A 15,549-nucleotide genomic window follows, 5' to 3' on the forward strand; every position below is an offset into this window, starting at 1 on the left:
CCTTCCCGGTCCACTCCCCCGGAAGCGCTCCTGTGCACTTCCGGGACACGGCAGCAGAGAGCGCGCGCTGACGCGGCAGGGCCCCCCTGCCGCGCACGAGCAGAGCAACCCGGAAGAAGTAGGCACGCGCATGTGCAGCCGTCATTTCCCTGGAGGCAAAGCCGGACCAAAGGAAAGAGGACGAGGTGCACCGGAGGACGGAGTCCACGAGGGGAGCTCCACCGACCGTGCTTCTGGACCCTGAGCTCCGCCGTTCCCTCGGAGACCGCACGGACTCAACCGGACCCAGGTACTGTAGGTTCCTCTCCATGCAGGACAGGAAACCAACTGATGAGGGAGGGGGACCGCCCCTTTTTTATCTGTAGGTTTCCTGTCCTGAAGGGGGCGGATCCCTCTCTCGTGGGTGCTGTCGTGACGAAAGGAAAAATACAATAATTTCTAAAAAGAAAGAAAATGGTTCTTTTCCTCACAAATTCTTACTTAAGGAATTGCAGCCGATTTTAGGATAAAACCCTTACATCATGATGGCTTCTCCCGTGTGACTCATCTGACAACAGGACCTGATTAATGATGAAAACATTTGGCAAATTCTGAAACCAATATTGGCTGCTCCGCTCTGTTGGTTTTCTGATGTGGGCAAGACTTGATTTACCAGTTATACATTTCAATTATTCACAACATGAAAAAGGTTCCTTCCCTGTGTGGCTTCTTCACATGTTTAACAAGATGTGATTTATGAAAATTACATTTCCCACATTCAGAACATAAAAATTATTTATTTTGTGTGATTTTTTTTATGGTAAACAAGACCTGATTTCCTAGTAAAACATTTCCCACATTCTGAACATGAAAATGGCTTCTCCCCAGTGTGAGATTTTTGATGCTGAACAAGTTTTGATTTTTGAATAAAACATTTCCCACATTCTAAACATGAAAATGGCTTCTCCCCAGTGTGACATCTTTGATGCCTAACAAGATCTGATTTCCGAATAAAACATTTCCCACACTCTGAACATGAAAATGGCTTCTCCCCACTGTGACATCTTTGATGTACAACAAGATCTGATTTTTGAATAAAACATTTCCCACATTCTGAACATGAAAATGGCTTCTCCCCGGTGTGAATTCTTTGATGCACAACAAGTTCTGATTTCCAATTAAAACATTTCCCACATTCTGAACATGAAAATGGCTTCTCCCCTGTGTGAATTCTTTGATGCTGAATAAGTTTTGATTTCCGGCTAAAACATTTCTCACATTCTAAACATGAAAATGGCTTCTCCCCTGTGTGAAGTTTTCCATGGTCAACAAGACTTGATTTACTAGTAAAACATTTACCACATCCCAAGCATAAAAATGTATTTGCCCCTGTGTGATTTTTCTTATGCCTAACAAGATTTGATTTCCGAATAAAACATTTCCCACATTCTGAACATGAAAATGGCTTCTCCCCGGTGTGAGATCTTTGATGCACAACAAGTTCTGATTTCCTAGTAAAACATTTCCCACATTCTGAACATGAAAATGGCTTCTCCCCAGTGTGAGATTTTTGATGCTGAACAAGTTTTGATTTTTGAATAAAACATTTCCCACATTCTAAACATGAAAATGGCTTCTCCCCAGTGTGACATCTTTGATGCCTAACAAGATCTGATTTCCGAATAAAACATTTCCCACACTCTGAACATGAAAATGGCTTCTCCCCACTGTGACATCTTTGATGTACAACAAGATCTGATTTTTGAATAAAACATTTCCCACATTCTGAACATGAAAATGGCTTCTCCCCGGTGTGAATTCTTTGATGCACAACAAGTTCTGATTTCCAATTAAAACATTTCCCACATTCTGAACATGAAAATGGCTTCTCCCCTGTGTGAATTCTTTGATGCACAACAAGTTCTGATTTCCAATTAAAACATTTCCCACATTCTGAACATGAAAATGGCTTCTCCCCGGTGTGAGATCTTTGATGCTGAATAAGTTTTGATTTCCGGCTAAAACATTTCTCACATTCTAAACATGAAAATGGCTTCTCCCCGGTGTGAGATTTTTGATGCACAACAAGATCTGATTTTTGAATAAAACATTTCCCACATTCTGAACATGAAAATGGCTTCACCCCGGTGTGAGATCTTTGATGCACAACAAGATCTGATTTTTGAATAAAACATTTCCCACATTCTGAACATGAAAATGGCTTCTCCCCGGTGTGAGATCTTTGATGCTGAACAAGTTTTGATTTCCAATTAAAACATTTCTCACATTCTAAACATGAAAATGGCTTCTCCCTGGTGTGACATCTTTGATGCCTAACAAGATCTGATTTCTGAATAAAACATTTCCCACACTCTGAACATGAAAATGGCTTCTCCCCTGTGTGAAGTTTTCCATGGTCAACAAGACTTGATTTACTAGTAAAGAATTTACCACATTCCAAGCATAAAAATATCTTCGCCCCTGTGTGATTTTTCTTATGCATAACAAGATTTGATTTCTGAGTAAAACATTTTCCACATTCTGAGCATGAAAATGGCTTCTTCCCTGTGTGAGTTTTTTGATGGATATTAAGATGTGATTTCCTGGTAAAACATTTCCCACATTTTGAACATGAAAATGGTTTCACCCTTGTAGGAGCCGTTTCATGTTCCACATCCCTTCTGTAACTTTTATTTTGCTTACAATTCTGTGATAAATCGGAATTTTGGACTTGCTTGAAAAGATCTGATGATGAAGCTTTCCGAGGAAGGACTGGAGGTATATTTGGGGCAACAGCATGCTCTTCATATGTATCATGTGTGATACTTTGATCTTCTGTTTTAAATTCTAAAGATGATAGATTTCCATCTGAACTCCCAATACAGTCATCTGCTAAAAATAAACACAATGTTATTATTTTTTATAATATTATCTTGAAAGTACATTTTTTTTAAACCATAACATCAGAAATTAAATTAGAAATAAATGTATCCTGAATCTGTTGTCCAATTTCGATCTAAAGCGGGCTTTACATGCTACGATATATCAAACGATATATCTTCAGGGTCACGTCGTAAGTGACGCACATCCGGCGCCGTTTGACATATCGTAGCGTGTGACAGCTACGAGCGTCTGTTAACGAGCAAAATTACTCACCTTATCGTTGCTCGTTGACACGTCGCTCATTTTCTAAAAAAAAAAAAAAAAAATTGCACGTTCTACTGCGTGCCGGTTGTTCATCGTTCTCGGGGAAGCACACATCGCTCCGTGTGACACCCCGGGAACGCTGAACTGCAGCTTACCTGCGTCCCGCCGCCAATGCGCAAGGAAGGAGGTGGGCGGGATGTTTACTTCCCGCTCATCTCCGCCCCTCCGCTGCTATTGGCCGGCCGGTGTGTGACGTCGAACGTCCCTCCCCCTTCAGGAAGAGGATGTTCGCCACGCACAGCGAGGTCATTTGGAAGGTAAGTACGTGTGACGGAGGTTTACGACTTTGTGTGACACGGGCAACAAATTGCCCATATCGCACAAACGAAGGGGGCGGGTGCGATCGCAAATGCGATCGCACGAGAAATTGATACATGTAAAGCAGGCTTAAGAGTAGTGATGAGTGATCCCCCCCGATGGTCGGGATCGGGAGACTCATTGAATCATTTTGTGAAGTTCGAGATCGGGATCGAGATAACATGATCGTGCATCCAATCACCGATCTTGGACTTTACAGTTATGGGATGGGGCGGGGGGCTGTAAAATAAAGAATACAGTTAATAATAAACATTGTCATTATACTTACAGATCCCGCGACGTATCCTGCACTCTGTCTCCCGCTGCTTCTGCTTCCGAGTACGATCATCGCGGTGTCCTCCCGTAACCAAAGGACCTTCCGTGACGTCATAGCCATATGATCAGTCACATGGGAATGTTGTATTATCCCATTGGCTACAGACTGGGTCACATGATTATGACATCGTGCAAAGGTCCTGTAGTGTCAGCATGCTCGCCGGTACACGGTGCTTTCCCAAGCAGCTCAGTACTCTGTAAACTCAGCGACCGCTGTGTACCAGCGAGATGCTCAGGCACATGCTCGGCTCCCCCTCCCTGCATGTTGGCGCTCTTTACACAATCAGCCAACATGCAGGTATTGGCTGCCACAGCCGGTGATGAATAGCGTCGCCAGAATCAGGTGATCGGAGATCACCGTTACTATAGTATAGTAACCCGTTCGTTAGGCTACTAAGGCAACGGTGGCAGCAGTGAAATCCCCGCTTACCAACCCAAAGCCTCTGATCACTCATTGAGTGATTAGACAGTGCGGGAGCAGCAGCGCTCTTCCTCCCCCTCGTGCATTCTGATATAGCAGAGCTAGATGAGTGACAGAAGACCAGGATCGTGGAGGGGTGAGAGGGAGTAATAAAGATGGAGTCCCTAAGTGTGTCTGTGTATTTATTTCTAATAAAGAGACACCAAGGAAAAAATTGTGAAAACATACCCTGCTGTAACTAAATAAAAGCATAGTGCATATAAACATAGGGTACTTAGTAAACACTGTTTTTGGTCAAAAAAAGCATAAAGCTATCCCACCAAACGTCAAGGTGTACCCAGTTGGGATAGTACCTACACTCTCTAATATTAAAACCTTACCATAGGTCTAAAATAGGCCTCAATGTGGCTAAAGGCCCAGTCACACTAAACAACTTACCAGCGATCTCAACAACGATACAACCTGATAGGGATCGCTGGTAAGTTGCTAGGAGGTCGCTGGTGAGATGTCACACTAAGCGACGCTCCAGCGATCCCACCCGCAACCTGACCTGGCAGGGATCGCTGGAGCGTCGTGGAAGCATGCTGCGCTTGGTAACTAAGGTAAATATCGGGTAACCAACCCGATATTTACCTTGGTTACCAGCGCACACCGCTTGGTGGAGGCTCCCTTCACTCCTAGTTACAGTACACATCGGGTTAATTACCCGATGTGTACTGCAGCTACATGTGCACAGAGCAGGGAGCCGCGCACACTGCTTAGCGCTGGCTCCCTGCTCTCCTAGCTACAGTAGACATGGGGTTAATTACCCGATGTGTACTGCAGCCACATGTGCAGAGAGCAGGAGCCGGCACTGACAGCTGAGGGCGGTGGAGGCTGGTAACGAAGGTAAATATCGGGTAACCAAGGAAAGGGCTTCTTGGTTACCCGATGTTTACTGTGGTTACCAGCATCCGCAGAAGCCGGCTCCTGCTCCTGCACATTTAGTTGTTGCTCTGTCGCTGTCACACACAGCGATGTGCGCTTCACAGCAGGAGAGCAACAACTAAAAAATGGCCCAGGACATTCAGCAACAACCAACGACCTCACAGCAGGGCCCAGGTTGTTGCTGGATGTCACACTAAGCAACATCGCTAGCAACGTCACAAAAGTTGTTCCTTACCAGCGATGTTGCTAGCGATGTTGCTTAGTGTGACATGGTCTTAAGGGTTGAGAGTGACCGGGTCCCAACAGGTCACACAGTCAGGGGATGCACAGAATGAAATGCCCAGCTCACTGAGAAAGGGGCCACTCCCTGTTTGTACTGAATACAAAAAAAATACATAAAAACAAAAAAGTGAGCACAATATATAATTTTATGAAAATAAATGATTTTAAAAAATGATGTAGCGCTCAACTATATTTTTGATACTCGGCGCAGATGAAAGCGGACAGCTACGGGCTGCCACCTTCACCCCATCTGCCTGGCTTTGCCTGACTGGCAATCAAAATACAGGGAAGCCCATTATTATTATTTTTTTAATTATTTAAAAAAATAATAATAATAAAAAAAAAAAAAAATGCGTGGGCTCCCGCTGTATTTTGATCGCCAGTCAAGTACAGCCAGTCAGCTGGGGGCTGGGATTCTCGGCAGTCCGCACCCGCCCCTGGAAATGGCTCATTGTTCTTTAGCGCCTTTTCCAGGCGCTTTACCCGGATCATCCAGTGGCCCTAGTGGTGGTGGCACGCTGGGTAATAAAGGGGTTAATACCAGCTTTGTATTCTCAGATGGTACAAAGTCCGAAATTCATGGTTTCACGCCAAATTAGACATGGCCACCATGAATTTCTAATAAACAGAAAAAAAATACAACAGAAATTTTTTTTTATTAGAAATATAAAAAAAAATAAAAATTTAGAGACTCCATCTTTATAATAAAAAAATCCTTAGTCCGACGTAATCCACAGGTAGAGCATTGTCAGCTTCATCACTCTTTACAGACACAGTCTATACACAGTGAGAAGCAGAGAGCATTGCCAGCTCTGCTAAATCGCTCTGTACAGAGCAAGAAGCAGGCTGACAGTGAGGGGATGATTGCACTTGCGTCTCGCATGGGCATAACCCCGCACGGACTGATCTCACGACAGGAGCGCTTCAGCTGCATGGAAACACAAGCAGCAGACCCGCTGCTGTCTTGAGATTGAGCGCCGCGATGCGACACTCACACAGTCACAGTCAAAGTTCAATCGAGTCTATGAGCCATGGACTCGGGTGAACCCTGACATCACCGCGAACACGGCCGAAAACAGCCAAGTGACGAGCAGTGCAGTGAATACCCTCGGAAGTTAAGAGGACCTTTGAAAACGTCATAGTCATGTGACCAGTAAGTATGATCATAAAGTTTTTTATTTTAATAATGTGCTTTCTTTTTAAAGCCCCTGGTTCCGATCTTGACCGATCTGTAACACAAGCTTTCCAGGAAAGTTCGTGATTGGGATCGTGCACATGATCACTATGTGATCGGTTAGATCTCCGATCTTTACAAATAGGGATCTCCCATCCCTATCTAAGAGTTACATCTTCGTTAATTTGAATCTCCCATTACTAGCACCAGTTCTCTGGAATGTGCTACAGTAAATAATCTGATTGATTGTCACAATGTGACTGCAGGATAATGAGGGACAGGGGGCTACTATACTGTCCCTCACGCTAGGGCTACTATACTGTCCCTCACCTAAACTGTTTCTAACCTCTTGATTACCCCTGAATATGGAGATGCCTGAGTCCCATGCCTTACTATTCTTCTGACTAGATCTAATCTGTTATCCCCCAGGGAAGGAAGGGGCAGGAATAGAATGAAAACAAATATTAACACAGACAGACAGGACACATTGCAAACTCACAGAAATAAACAGTGAGAGACTAAGGAGAAAAGCAAGAGCAGAAAGGCAGCAACAAAAACACAACAAGGGTTAAAACCACAACAGCTCACAGCAATAATACAAAACAACCACCCATAAGTCTGGATCTCAACACCTCACCAGACCAGTATAGGTAACCAATAGCTGGCATTAATGAAATAGTCCAGCCAGCATATACAGAAAAGGGAGTGATAGATACTTTCTCCTCTACAGCATGTGATCAAAGACATTAACAAGCAGCCCAGCAGAGAATAACTCTTGCTAGCCTGCCCAAGCCTGTAGTTTAAAGCCTGCGTCTCCCTGCACTGCTCACAGACATCACAGCAGTTAACATGCAGAGTACCAGAATCTATCATTTCCACAGATCCTGACGTCGCCATGACAGTTGGCAAAACCTGCAAAAATCTCCTTGTAACATTGATCCACAACATAGACAATTTCAAAGAAATTCTTTTTCAAAGACGAGCATAAAATAGTTAGAGACAGATACCGGATATTTTACGGGATTGTCCGAGACTATAACGTTGATGGCCTAACCTTAGGCTTTGTAACCAAAGCAAGTAGCAGGGTCTTGCAGATAAACATTAGTACTCCAATTCATCAATACCGGCAATGGACACTGACAAATGACACCAGGGACTGGAGTGAGATTTCTGGCATAGGGAACGCTGCAGTTTGTTAGGAATTAGAGAAGCGGTGGCATCACACCCTTCTTCTGGCCAAGCTCTGCCCATTTTGGCAAAGCTGGTTAAAATTGGCGTGAACACGCGGACGCGCACACGCACACGCACACGCACACGCACACGCACACGCACACGCACACGCACACGCACACGCACACGCACACACACACACACACACACACACACACACACACACACACACACACACACACGCACACGCACACACGCACACACACACACCGACCCACCTACCCACCCACCAGCCTTTGGTCACATGACGTTATGTCAAAAAGGTCCTTAAGCAGTCCTATAATTGGCATATAAACACTGGGGCCGCTAGGAGAATGGGGGTTCTGTGAAATTGTCCAGTTTACTCTCCCTTTCCCCTAATGCCAGTCCTGCATGCCAGCCTGTCTTCTGGTCAGTTGATTTAGACTCCTGCAATTAAGATACCTTTGGTTACATCATGTCACATGACTTTGAAGCCAACAAAGGTCCTTAAACAATAAACCTCAGAATACAACTGATGGGGACCCTAAGGCTATGTGCGCACGTTGCGTAAATACATGCAGTTACGCTGCACTTTGTAGCGCAGCGTAACTGCATGTGTCCTGCGTCCCCTGCACAGTCCATGGAGATTGTGCAGGGGCCGTGCGCACGTGGCGTTTTAGAGCGCAGCGCTTCGGCTGCTGCCGAAGCGCTGCGTCCTAAGAAGTGAAATGTCACTTCTTCCGTGCGCTTTGCCGGCAGCTCCTGCTCTGTCTATGGCAGGAGCTGCAGGCAGAGCGCATGGAATCGGCTTTTTTTTTTTTCCACTACGGACATTTCTGCAGCGATTTAAAGCGCACATGGGCTCTTCAGATCGCTGCAGAAATTTCTGCAGTGACTGTACGCAACGTGCGCACATAGCCTAAGAGTGGATTTCCTAAGAAATTGCACAGCTTGTGTGAAGCCCCGCAGGTGTTGTGTCGGTGCATTACCTTCAGGGACTCCACGTTGCTGGATCTCCGTCACTGGTAGGAAATCTTCTTGTTTAATCGTGACGCCACTCTCAGTATTGCGGCCAGTAGGGACCGCCACTGCAGGTTGAGGGTCGCCTGGGGCTGATGGTATGTGCAGTTAGTTGGAATAGCCTCCTGAGAGTGAGGCAAGCCCCAGGGCCCGATGTAGGTTTGTAGTACTACAAGTCGCAGAATGACCACACAGGCAGTAATGTCTTTCAAGGGCTTTACTCACAATTGATGGCAGGGTGAGTAGCCCGGGCGTAGCTGGGATGAACCAGGTGGGAACCAGATATCCTTCAGGCTGACTTTATGAGGGTGACTACCGACTCGCCTTCCTTAGCCCTTGGTGGTTTGGGGTGACCCCGACTTTTAGTCCCTATGGGGGTCACCCAGGGAAGATGCTCCAAGCCTCTCTCCCCTTCTTGTTTCGCCGTGTGCTTGTTCCCCGGACCAGGCCACTCCAGCCTCTTGCCTCCTATGACCTATGGGCCCTAACTTGCGGTTACGTGGCTGCGGCTTTTGTAGTGTTGTGGTGTGGGCTTTAAGAGCCCCACACCGGCAGGTTTAGCAGAAGAAAGTTGAATCTATCCCCGCTTCGGGATCTGCCGCCCGGTTGGGCCTGGTTCTCTCTAGCAGTCTCCTTACTTCCCACTCCGTTGCACTCGCTAGCTGAAGCTGGCTTTCAGGCAGCACTCCTAGTTGACCGTTCTCCCCCGTCTGTAGCCACTGCGCGGACGCTGTCAGATTGCACAGCTCCAGGGATCTGCTCCTCACTTGAGCTCCCTGGACTCTACACTGAACTGGCTCACTGCTCCTCCTCTCCTGTTCTTGCCTACGCCACCTAGCAACCAGACTCTCCACCACACCCCTTGAGAGGAGATGGAGGCTCTACCCCCTCCACTATTCCAGTGAAGGTGAAGGCTTGCCCCCTCCTGGGATCCCCAGGGGTCCTCTCATGGGTACATGTGTGAGACCTGATCACTATGCGCCTGTGTTCCACACCCCAGTCAGCCTTCTGGATTACCTGTATTGTACTGTCCCCAGCATGGGTGCAGTACTCAGTGGTGCCTGACCAGGTCAGGGGCGCCACATTCCCCCTTAGTTATCACCAGCACGTCCTCGGGCTGCAAGACAACATTTTAAAATGCATAAAACATTAAAACATGTAAAACATTTTTAAAACCACCAAGTATCAGACATCACCACCCTCCACCCACAAGTCCGTTAACCCACCCAAAACCCTCTCAGGAGGCAGGTCACCGGTCCTGTTGGTAACCAGGTCTGGGCCATCTACTTCCCCAGACCTTTCCTCCAATCTTCCTCTCCCGTTGGCCGCGACTTCAGCCACTTCTGGCAGGATGTAGAGGCGGCTTTCATGGGCTGGTGGTTTCAGGGTATACCTGGCCTGGTGGATCCACGCCGTCAGCCTCTTCTGGCAGGATTCAGAGGCGGCCTCCACAGTTGGTGCTGACCAGGTACCCTCTTTGTGGTGGTGAGCCAAGGCCCCATAAACAGGCGTGCTCTCTGGTCGCAGGTGAGCCAAGGCCCTTTTCTACGGACGGGCCCCCCTGGTTGCAGACGAGCCAAGCCCCTAAACAGGCTGGCCCTGGTAGTGGTGCCACTGGTGTAACTATTTACACTGCGAGAGTTTGTGGCTATAGCAAGTTCATAGCCTTAAAGTTTATTTCTCACAATAGTTTTTGTGGGCGCATTTCTTAAACGTTGCAAACAAAACTTGTCAAAACTGGTCAAAACAGTAACTTCTTACTTTCCTTTACTTTACTCCTCTTTTTCACCAGAGCGTGGGCATGTTGGGCACTGGCACCTGTGACTTTCTTGCTCTCCGTCGTCGTCCGTGGTTGTTTCATCTGTAGGATCTTTGTCTGTGGTTGTTGCATCTGTAGGGTCTTTATCTTTCCTTTCTTGGTCTTCGTCTGTTTCTTTTTCTGTATCTGTTTCTTTATCTCTGTCTTTTCTTTCTTGTCTTTCTTGTCTTTCTGGTCTTTCTTGTAGCATGGGATGGCTGTAAGGTTTGATGGGACATAACGCTACGTCCAGGGCATACAATCCCCTTTCGCCTTGATGCTTGGTGAACTGAACTGAGTCTCCCATCTTTAGATTTCTGCCAGGGTGTCCTCTAGGCAGATGAGCGCTTACATCTCTCCTGTTAACAAATATCCCCTCCTTGATGCCAGGGGCTACAATGAATCCATAACCACTTCTCAGATTGAAATCTTCCACTACGCCATAACACAGGGGTCCTCTGGCCTGGGCTTTGGACCTTCTTAGGCACCTTTTCTCCTCCAGGTCTCTGACCGTGACCTCTCTCTGCTCTGGAGACTGTGGTGTTGGAGGATACTTTGTTCTGCTGCGCCGTGTCTTGCGGGCTGGGTTCATGCCTGCGGGCTCCCAGGTGAGGTCTTTGGGCTGATCTTCATCTGCTGACGGTGTCAGGTCTTCCTCATCCCAGCGAGAATAGGGCAGCATCTCTGGCTCTGGGTATGGGTCCACTGCTGGTGGCACTGGAGTCAGCTCCTCAGCTTCCTGGCCTCCTCTCCCCCTTAGTTCTTCACTGCACTCTGGTTGTGGCAGTGCTGGGGATGGGCTTTCTTCAGCTGGCCCAGGCGATGGACTCTCCGGCGCAGCTGCAGGGGTTGCCTGAATCTCCTTGGGGGTATACGGAGGGAGCAGGTACCGATCCACCATCTCTTGTGGGAACTGGGCCTCTAGGTCAGCCTTCAGCTTCCAGTATTCAGGGTCCTCTCCTATCAGGGTCTTCCTAACAGGGACCTCTCTGGACTGGGGAGCGGTGTCTGCTCTGGCCTTGCAGGCCGGGGAAAATAGTGATGCAATCTCTTGGCGGGCCGCGCCCTGTATGGCGGCGGCCTGGTCTTGGCGGGCCGCGCCTGGCATGGCGGCGGCCTGGTCTTGGCGGGCCGCGCCTGGCATGGCGGCGGCCTGGTCTTGGCGGGCCGCGCCTGGCATGGCGGCGGCCTGGTCTTGGCGGGCCGCATCTAGCGTGGCTGCGGCCTGGTTCGGTGGCGCCGCGCCGGGCGCCTCTTCCGGGACCGCGGGCGTGGCAGCAGGGGTCGGGGCACTTGCACTGGCCGGGGCATCACTCGACTCACCCATCTGTGGCAGCATCGGGGTCTGCGTCGTCGCCGCTCGGTCTGACATGCGTCGCGCGGCTCCCTCCTCGTAGGTCCGCACCGCCGCAGCCATCTCCAGGAGCTCCGTGCGTTCTTCCCTAAGCTGTCGCACAATCCCGGCCTCCAGCCGGTCGCAGAAGATGGCAAGCTCCCGGCACCACCAGGCAGCAGAGCCTGGCTCTGGGTATCCGCGTCTGGATTCCATTTCTGCTCTCCGCAGCAGCAGGCTTGTGGCTTCCTTTCTCTCCCGCCGTTTCTGGACGCTTCCACTCTCATAGCCGGCAAGGTCAGAACTCTGCAGGGGATCTCTGGGTAGCCACACCTCTTCGTGGGCGGTAACTTCTTCCAGCGCGGGCTGCTGTTGTTTTTCAGCGCGCTTTTCATGGTGGCAATATGGCGGCGCTTCCAATTTTTCAAGCGGACCGCCTAGGCACATGGTCACCTGTCTGAACAGGTCTAGTCCTTATCCTGTTCGTGACGCCAGATGTGAAGCCCCGCAGGTGTTGTGTCGGTGTCGGTGCATTACCTTCAGGGACTCCACGTTGCTGGATCTCCGTCACTGGTAGGAAATCTTCTTGTTTAATCGTGACGCCACTCTCAGTATTGCGGCCAGTAGGGACCGCCACTGCAGGTTGAGGGTCGCCTGGGGCTGATGGTATGTGCAGTTAGTTGGAATAGCCTCCTGAGAGTGAGGCAAGCCCCAGGGCCCGATGTAGGTTTGTAGTACTACAAGTCGCAGAATGACCACACAGGCAGTAATGTCTTTCAAGGGCTTTACTCACAATTGATGGCAGGGTGAGTAGCCCGGGCGTAGCTGGGATGAACCAGGTGGGAACCAGATATCCTTCAGGCTGACTTTATGAGGGTGACTACCGACTCGCCTTCCTTAGCCCTTGGTGGTTTGGGGTGACCCCGACTTTTAGTCCCTATGGGGGGTCACCCAGGGAAGATGCTCCAAGCCTCTCTCCCCTTCTTGTTTCGCCGTGTGCTTGTTCCCCGGACCAGGCCACTCCAGCCTCTTGCCTCCTATGACCTATGGGCCCTAACTTGCGGTTACGTGGCTGCGGCTTTTGTAGTGTTGTGGTGTGGGCTTTAAGAGCCCCACACCGGCAGGTTTAGCAGAAGAAAGTTGAATCTATCCCCGCTTCGGGATCTGCCGCCCGGTTGGGCCTGGTTCTCTCTAGCAGTCTCCTTACTTCCCACTCCGTTGCACTCGCTAGCTGAAGCTGGCTTTCAGGCAGCACTCCTAGTTGACCGTTCTCCCCCGTCTGTAGCCACTGCGCGGACGCTGTCAGATTGCACAGCTCCAGGGATCTGCTCCTCACTTGAGCTCCCTGGACTCTACACTGAACTGGCTCACTGCTCCTCCTCTCCTGTTCTTGCCTACGCCACCTAGCAACCAGACTCTCCACCACACCCCTTGAGAGGAGATGGAGGCTCTACCCCCTCCACTATTCCAGTGAAGGTGAAGGCTTGCCCCCTCCTGGGATCCCCAGGGGTCCTCTCATGGGTACATGTGTGAGACCTGATCACTATGCGCCTGTGTTCCACACCCCAGTCAGCCTTCTGGATTACCTGTATTGTACTGTCCCCAGCATGGGTGCAGTACTCAGTGGTGCCTGACCAGGTCAGGGGCGCCACACTTGACTCTCCCAACGCTGGCCCCGACTGTAACTAGGTCTTATTTTTTGGAGTAGGGCTTATATTTCAAGTATTCTCTTAAAATCCCATAAAATCATGCTAGGTCTTATTTTCGGTGCAGGTCGTATTTTCGGGGAAACAGGGTATTCATGAACCCTCTGCAGGTCTTTGAGTTGCCCTCATAACAACATAGAGAAGGGACTAGAAACAAACAGCAAAAGAAGCAGAAGCAAAGAAAATACAGCTGAAAAAACAGAGCAGAAAGTCTAAAAATGTAAACACAAAATTAGTGCAGAAAGTACATGAGTAGAAATCTCTTACTGGATAGAGCTGGAGGAAACACATCCTGAGGAACATCGGGATCTTCTTGTTTACAGTCCTGTGGGAGAAGAGGACGGGGACATCTCTCTGGTGTTGTCCTCTTACTGGATAGAGCTGGAGGAGACACATACAGGGACTGAATTAATTCCTTACATACAGATAATTATAGGCCGTGTGTATTTAGTCCTGTCTATTACCTGGTGATGTGAGGGGCTGGGGATCCTCCATCATGACGTCCTTGTACAGATCTTTGTGTCCTTCTAAATACTCCCACTCCTCCATGGAGAAATAGACGGTGACGTCCTGACACCTTATAGGAACCTGACACATACAATGATACCGTCACCCCCGATCCCTTCATAGCGTTACTGTATAATGTCCCAGCATTCCCAGCAGTGTCACCTCTCCAGTCAGCAGCTCAATCATCTTGTAGGTGAGTTCTAGGATCTTCTGGTCATTAATGTCCTCATGTATCGGGGGGTGAGGTGGAGGCCCCGTGATTGGGCTCAGGGGTCTTCCCCATCCCTCAGACACAGGGGCCTGACAGCGCTCACTAGAGGTCTTCTTCACTACTGTGTAATCCTGGTTATGGAGAGACACAGTAATAAATCTCACTCCAGACATTTCCAGAGTCCTCACCTCTCCAGTTCTGTCCATCTGTTATTCCCATAGATAAGAATGATGTAATGTGACGTCATCAGAATCTCTCACCTCTCCAGTAAGCCGGAAGAGGATCTCTAGGGTGAGGTGTAATATCCTCTCCGCCATCTTGTCCCTGTCCATATCCATCCTTGATGGGTCAATCAGGAGAATTCTCTTATATAGAAGATCTCCACTGAGAGGATCCAATATTGTAGGGACCTGAATGGGGAGAAGATGACAATGTAACATCATACAGAATCCGCTGTAATAATACAATTACTGGAGATAACCGTTCACTAGATAGGGATGATTGACGCACTGCCATGAGGAGTCTAGACTAACTCTGCTGACTCATTACAGTGAATGGAGCCTTTGAGGGTTTCTTCTGAATCATGTCAATTGAAGAATTACATGTAGACCTGTCATGCTAATAGGTTGAGGAGAAGGGACGTAGCCTCACTGCGCCCTGAACCAGGCTTACCCGGAGGGGCATGATTAAGTGCCTACTCAGTCATCACCAGAGCCTCTGTAATTGGACTTTGCTGACAGTAGGCACCAGTTACCAATGTGTTCCACCAACAGGCTGTGTATCATGAGAAAGATGGGGTGGGAACCACTGCCTCTAGAGAAGAACAGGAAGGATAAACCCTGTCACTTACTCTGAGCAACCCTGAGCTCCCCGATGTCCCAAGACAGGTTCTTTCACGTCGTGCAACAATCACGTGTCTTACCTAACCAACAACCGTGTCTAGTGAGCAGGGCAGGAGGAACACTAGTCCTCCTTTATGATAATGACACAAAAGGAAAACAACAGACAAAAGGAAAAAGAAACTGTATTCCCAAATAACAAGTGGTAAAAAGGGTGGATGCAAGGGGGTGAGGCCTGGCCAGAGATGTGAGAAGCAGCTAAGAAGAGAGCTCCTGGAACTGCCGATTATCCTGACTTCCACTGGGCCGTGGCGAGGACAA

The 15,549-nt window shown here is 48.7% G+C and overlaps 1 protein-coding gene across 1 annotated transcript; it reads right to left on the reverse strand.

Moving 5' to 3' along the window:
- Positions 1–554: 554 nt before the first annotated feature.
- LOC142274948 (uncharacterized) lies at positions 555–14,039 on the reverse strand. The gene is made up of 2 exons (XM_075332570.1): positions 13,939–14,039; positions 555–2,871 (listed from the first exon to the last, which is right to left on the reverse strand). The coding sequence occupies exon 2, from the start codon at positions 2,480–2,482 to the stop codon at positions 776–778; it is 1,707 nt and encodes a 568-aa protein (XP_075188685.1). The 5' UTR covers positions 2,483–2,871; positions 13,939–14,039; the 3' UTR covers positions 555–775.
- Positions 14,040–15,549: the final 1,510 nt, after the last annotated feature.

The sequence above is a fragment of the Anomaloglossus baeobatrachus genome, unplaced genomic scaffold (assembly GCF_048569485.1).
Source record: "Anomaloglossus baeobatrachus isolate aAnoBae1 unplaced genomic scaffold, aAnoBae1.hap1 Scaffold_381, whole genome shotgun sequence".
NCBI classification, from domain to species: Eukaryota; Metazoa; Chordata; class Amphibia; order Anura; family Aromobatidae; genus Anomaloglossus; species Anomaloglossus baeobatrachus.

Bases quoted from the DNA above. Each gene is read 5' to 3' on its own strand.
- LOC142274948 (XM_075332570.1), bottom strand. From the start codon at position 2,482: ATGCATAAGAAAAATCACACAGGGGCGAAGATATTTTTATGCTTGGAA.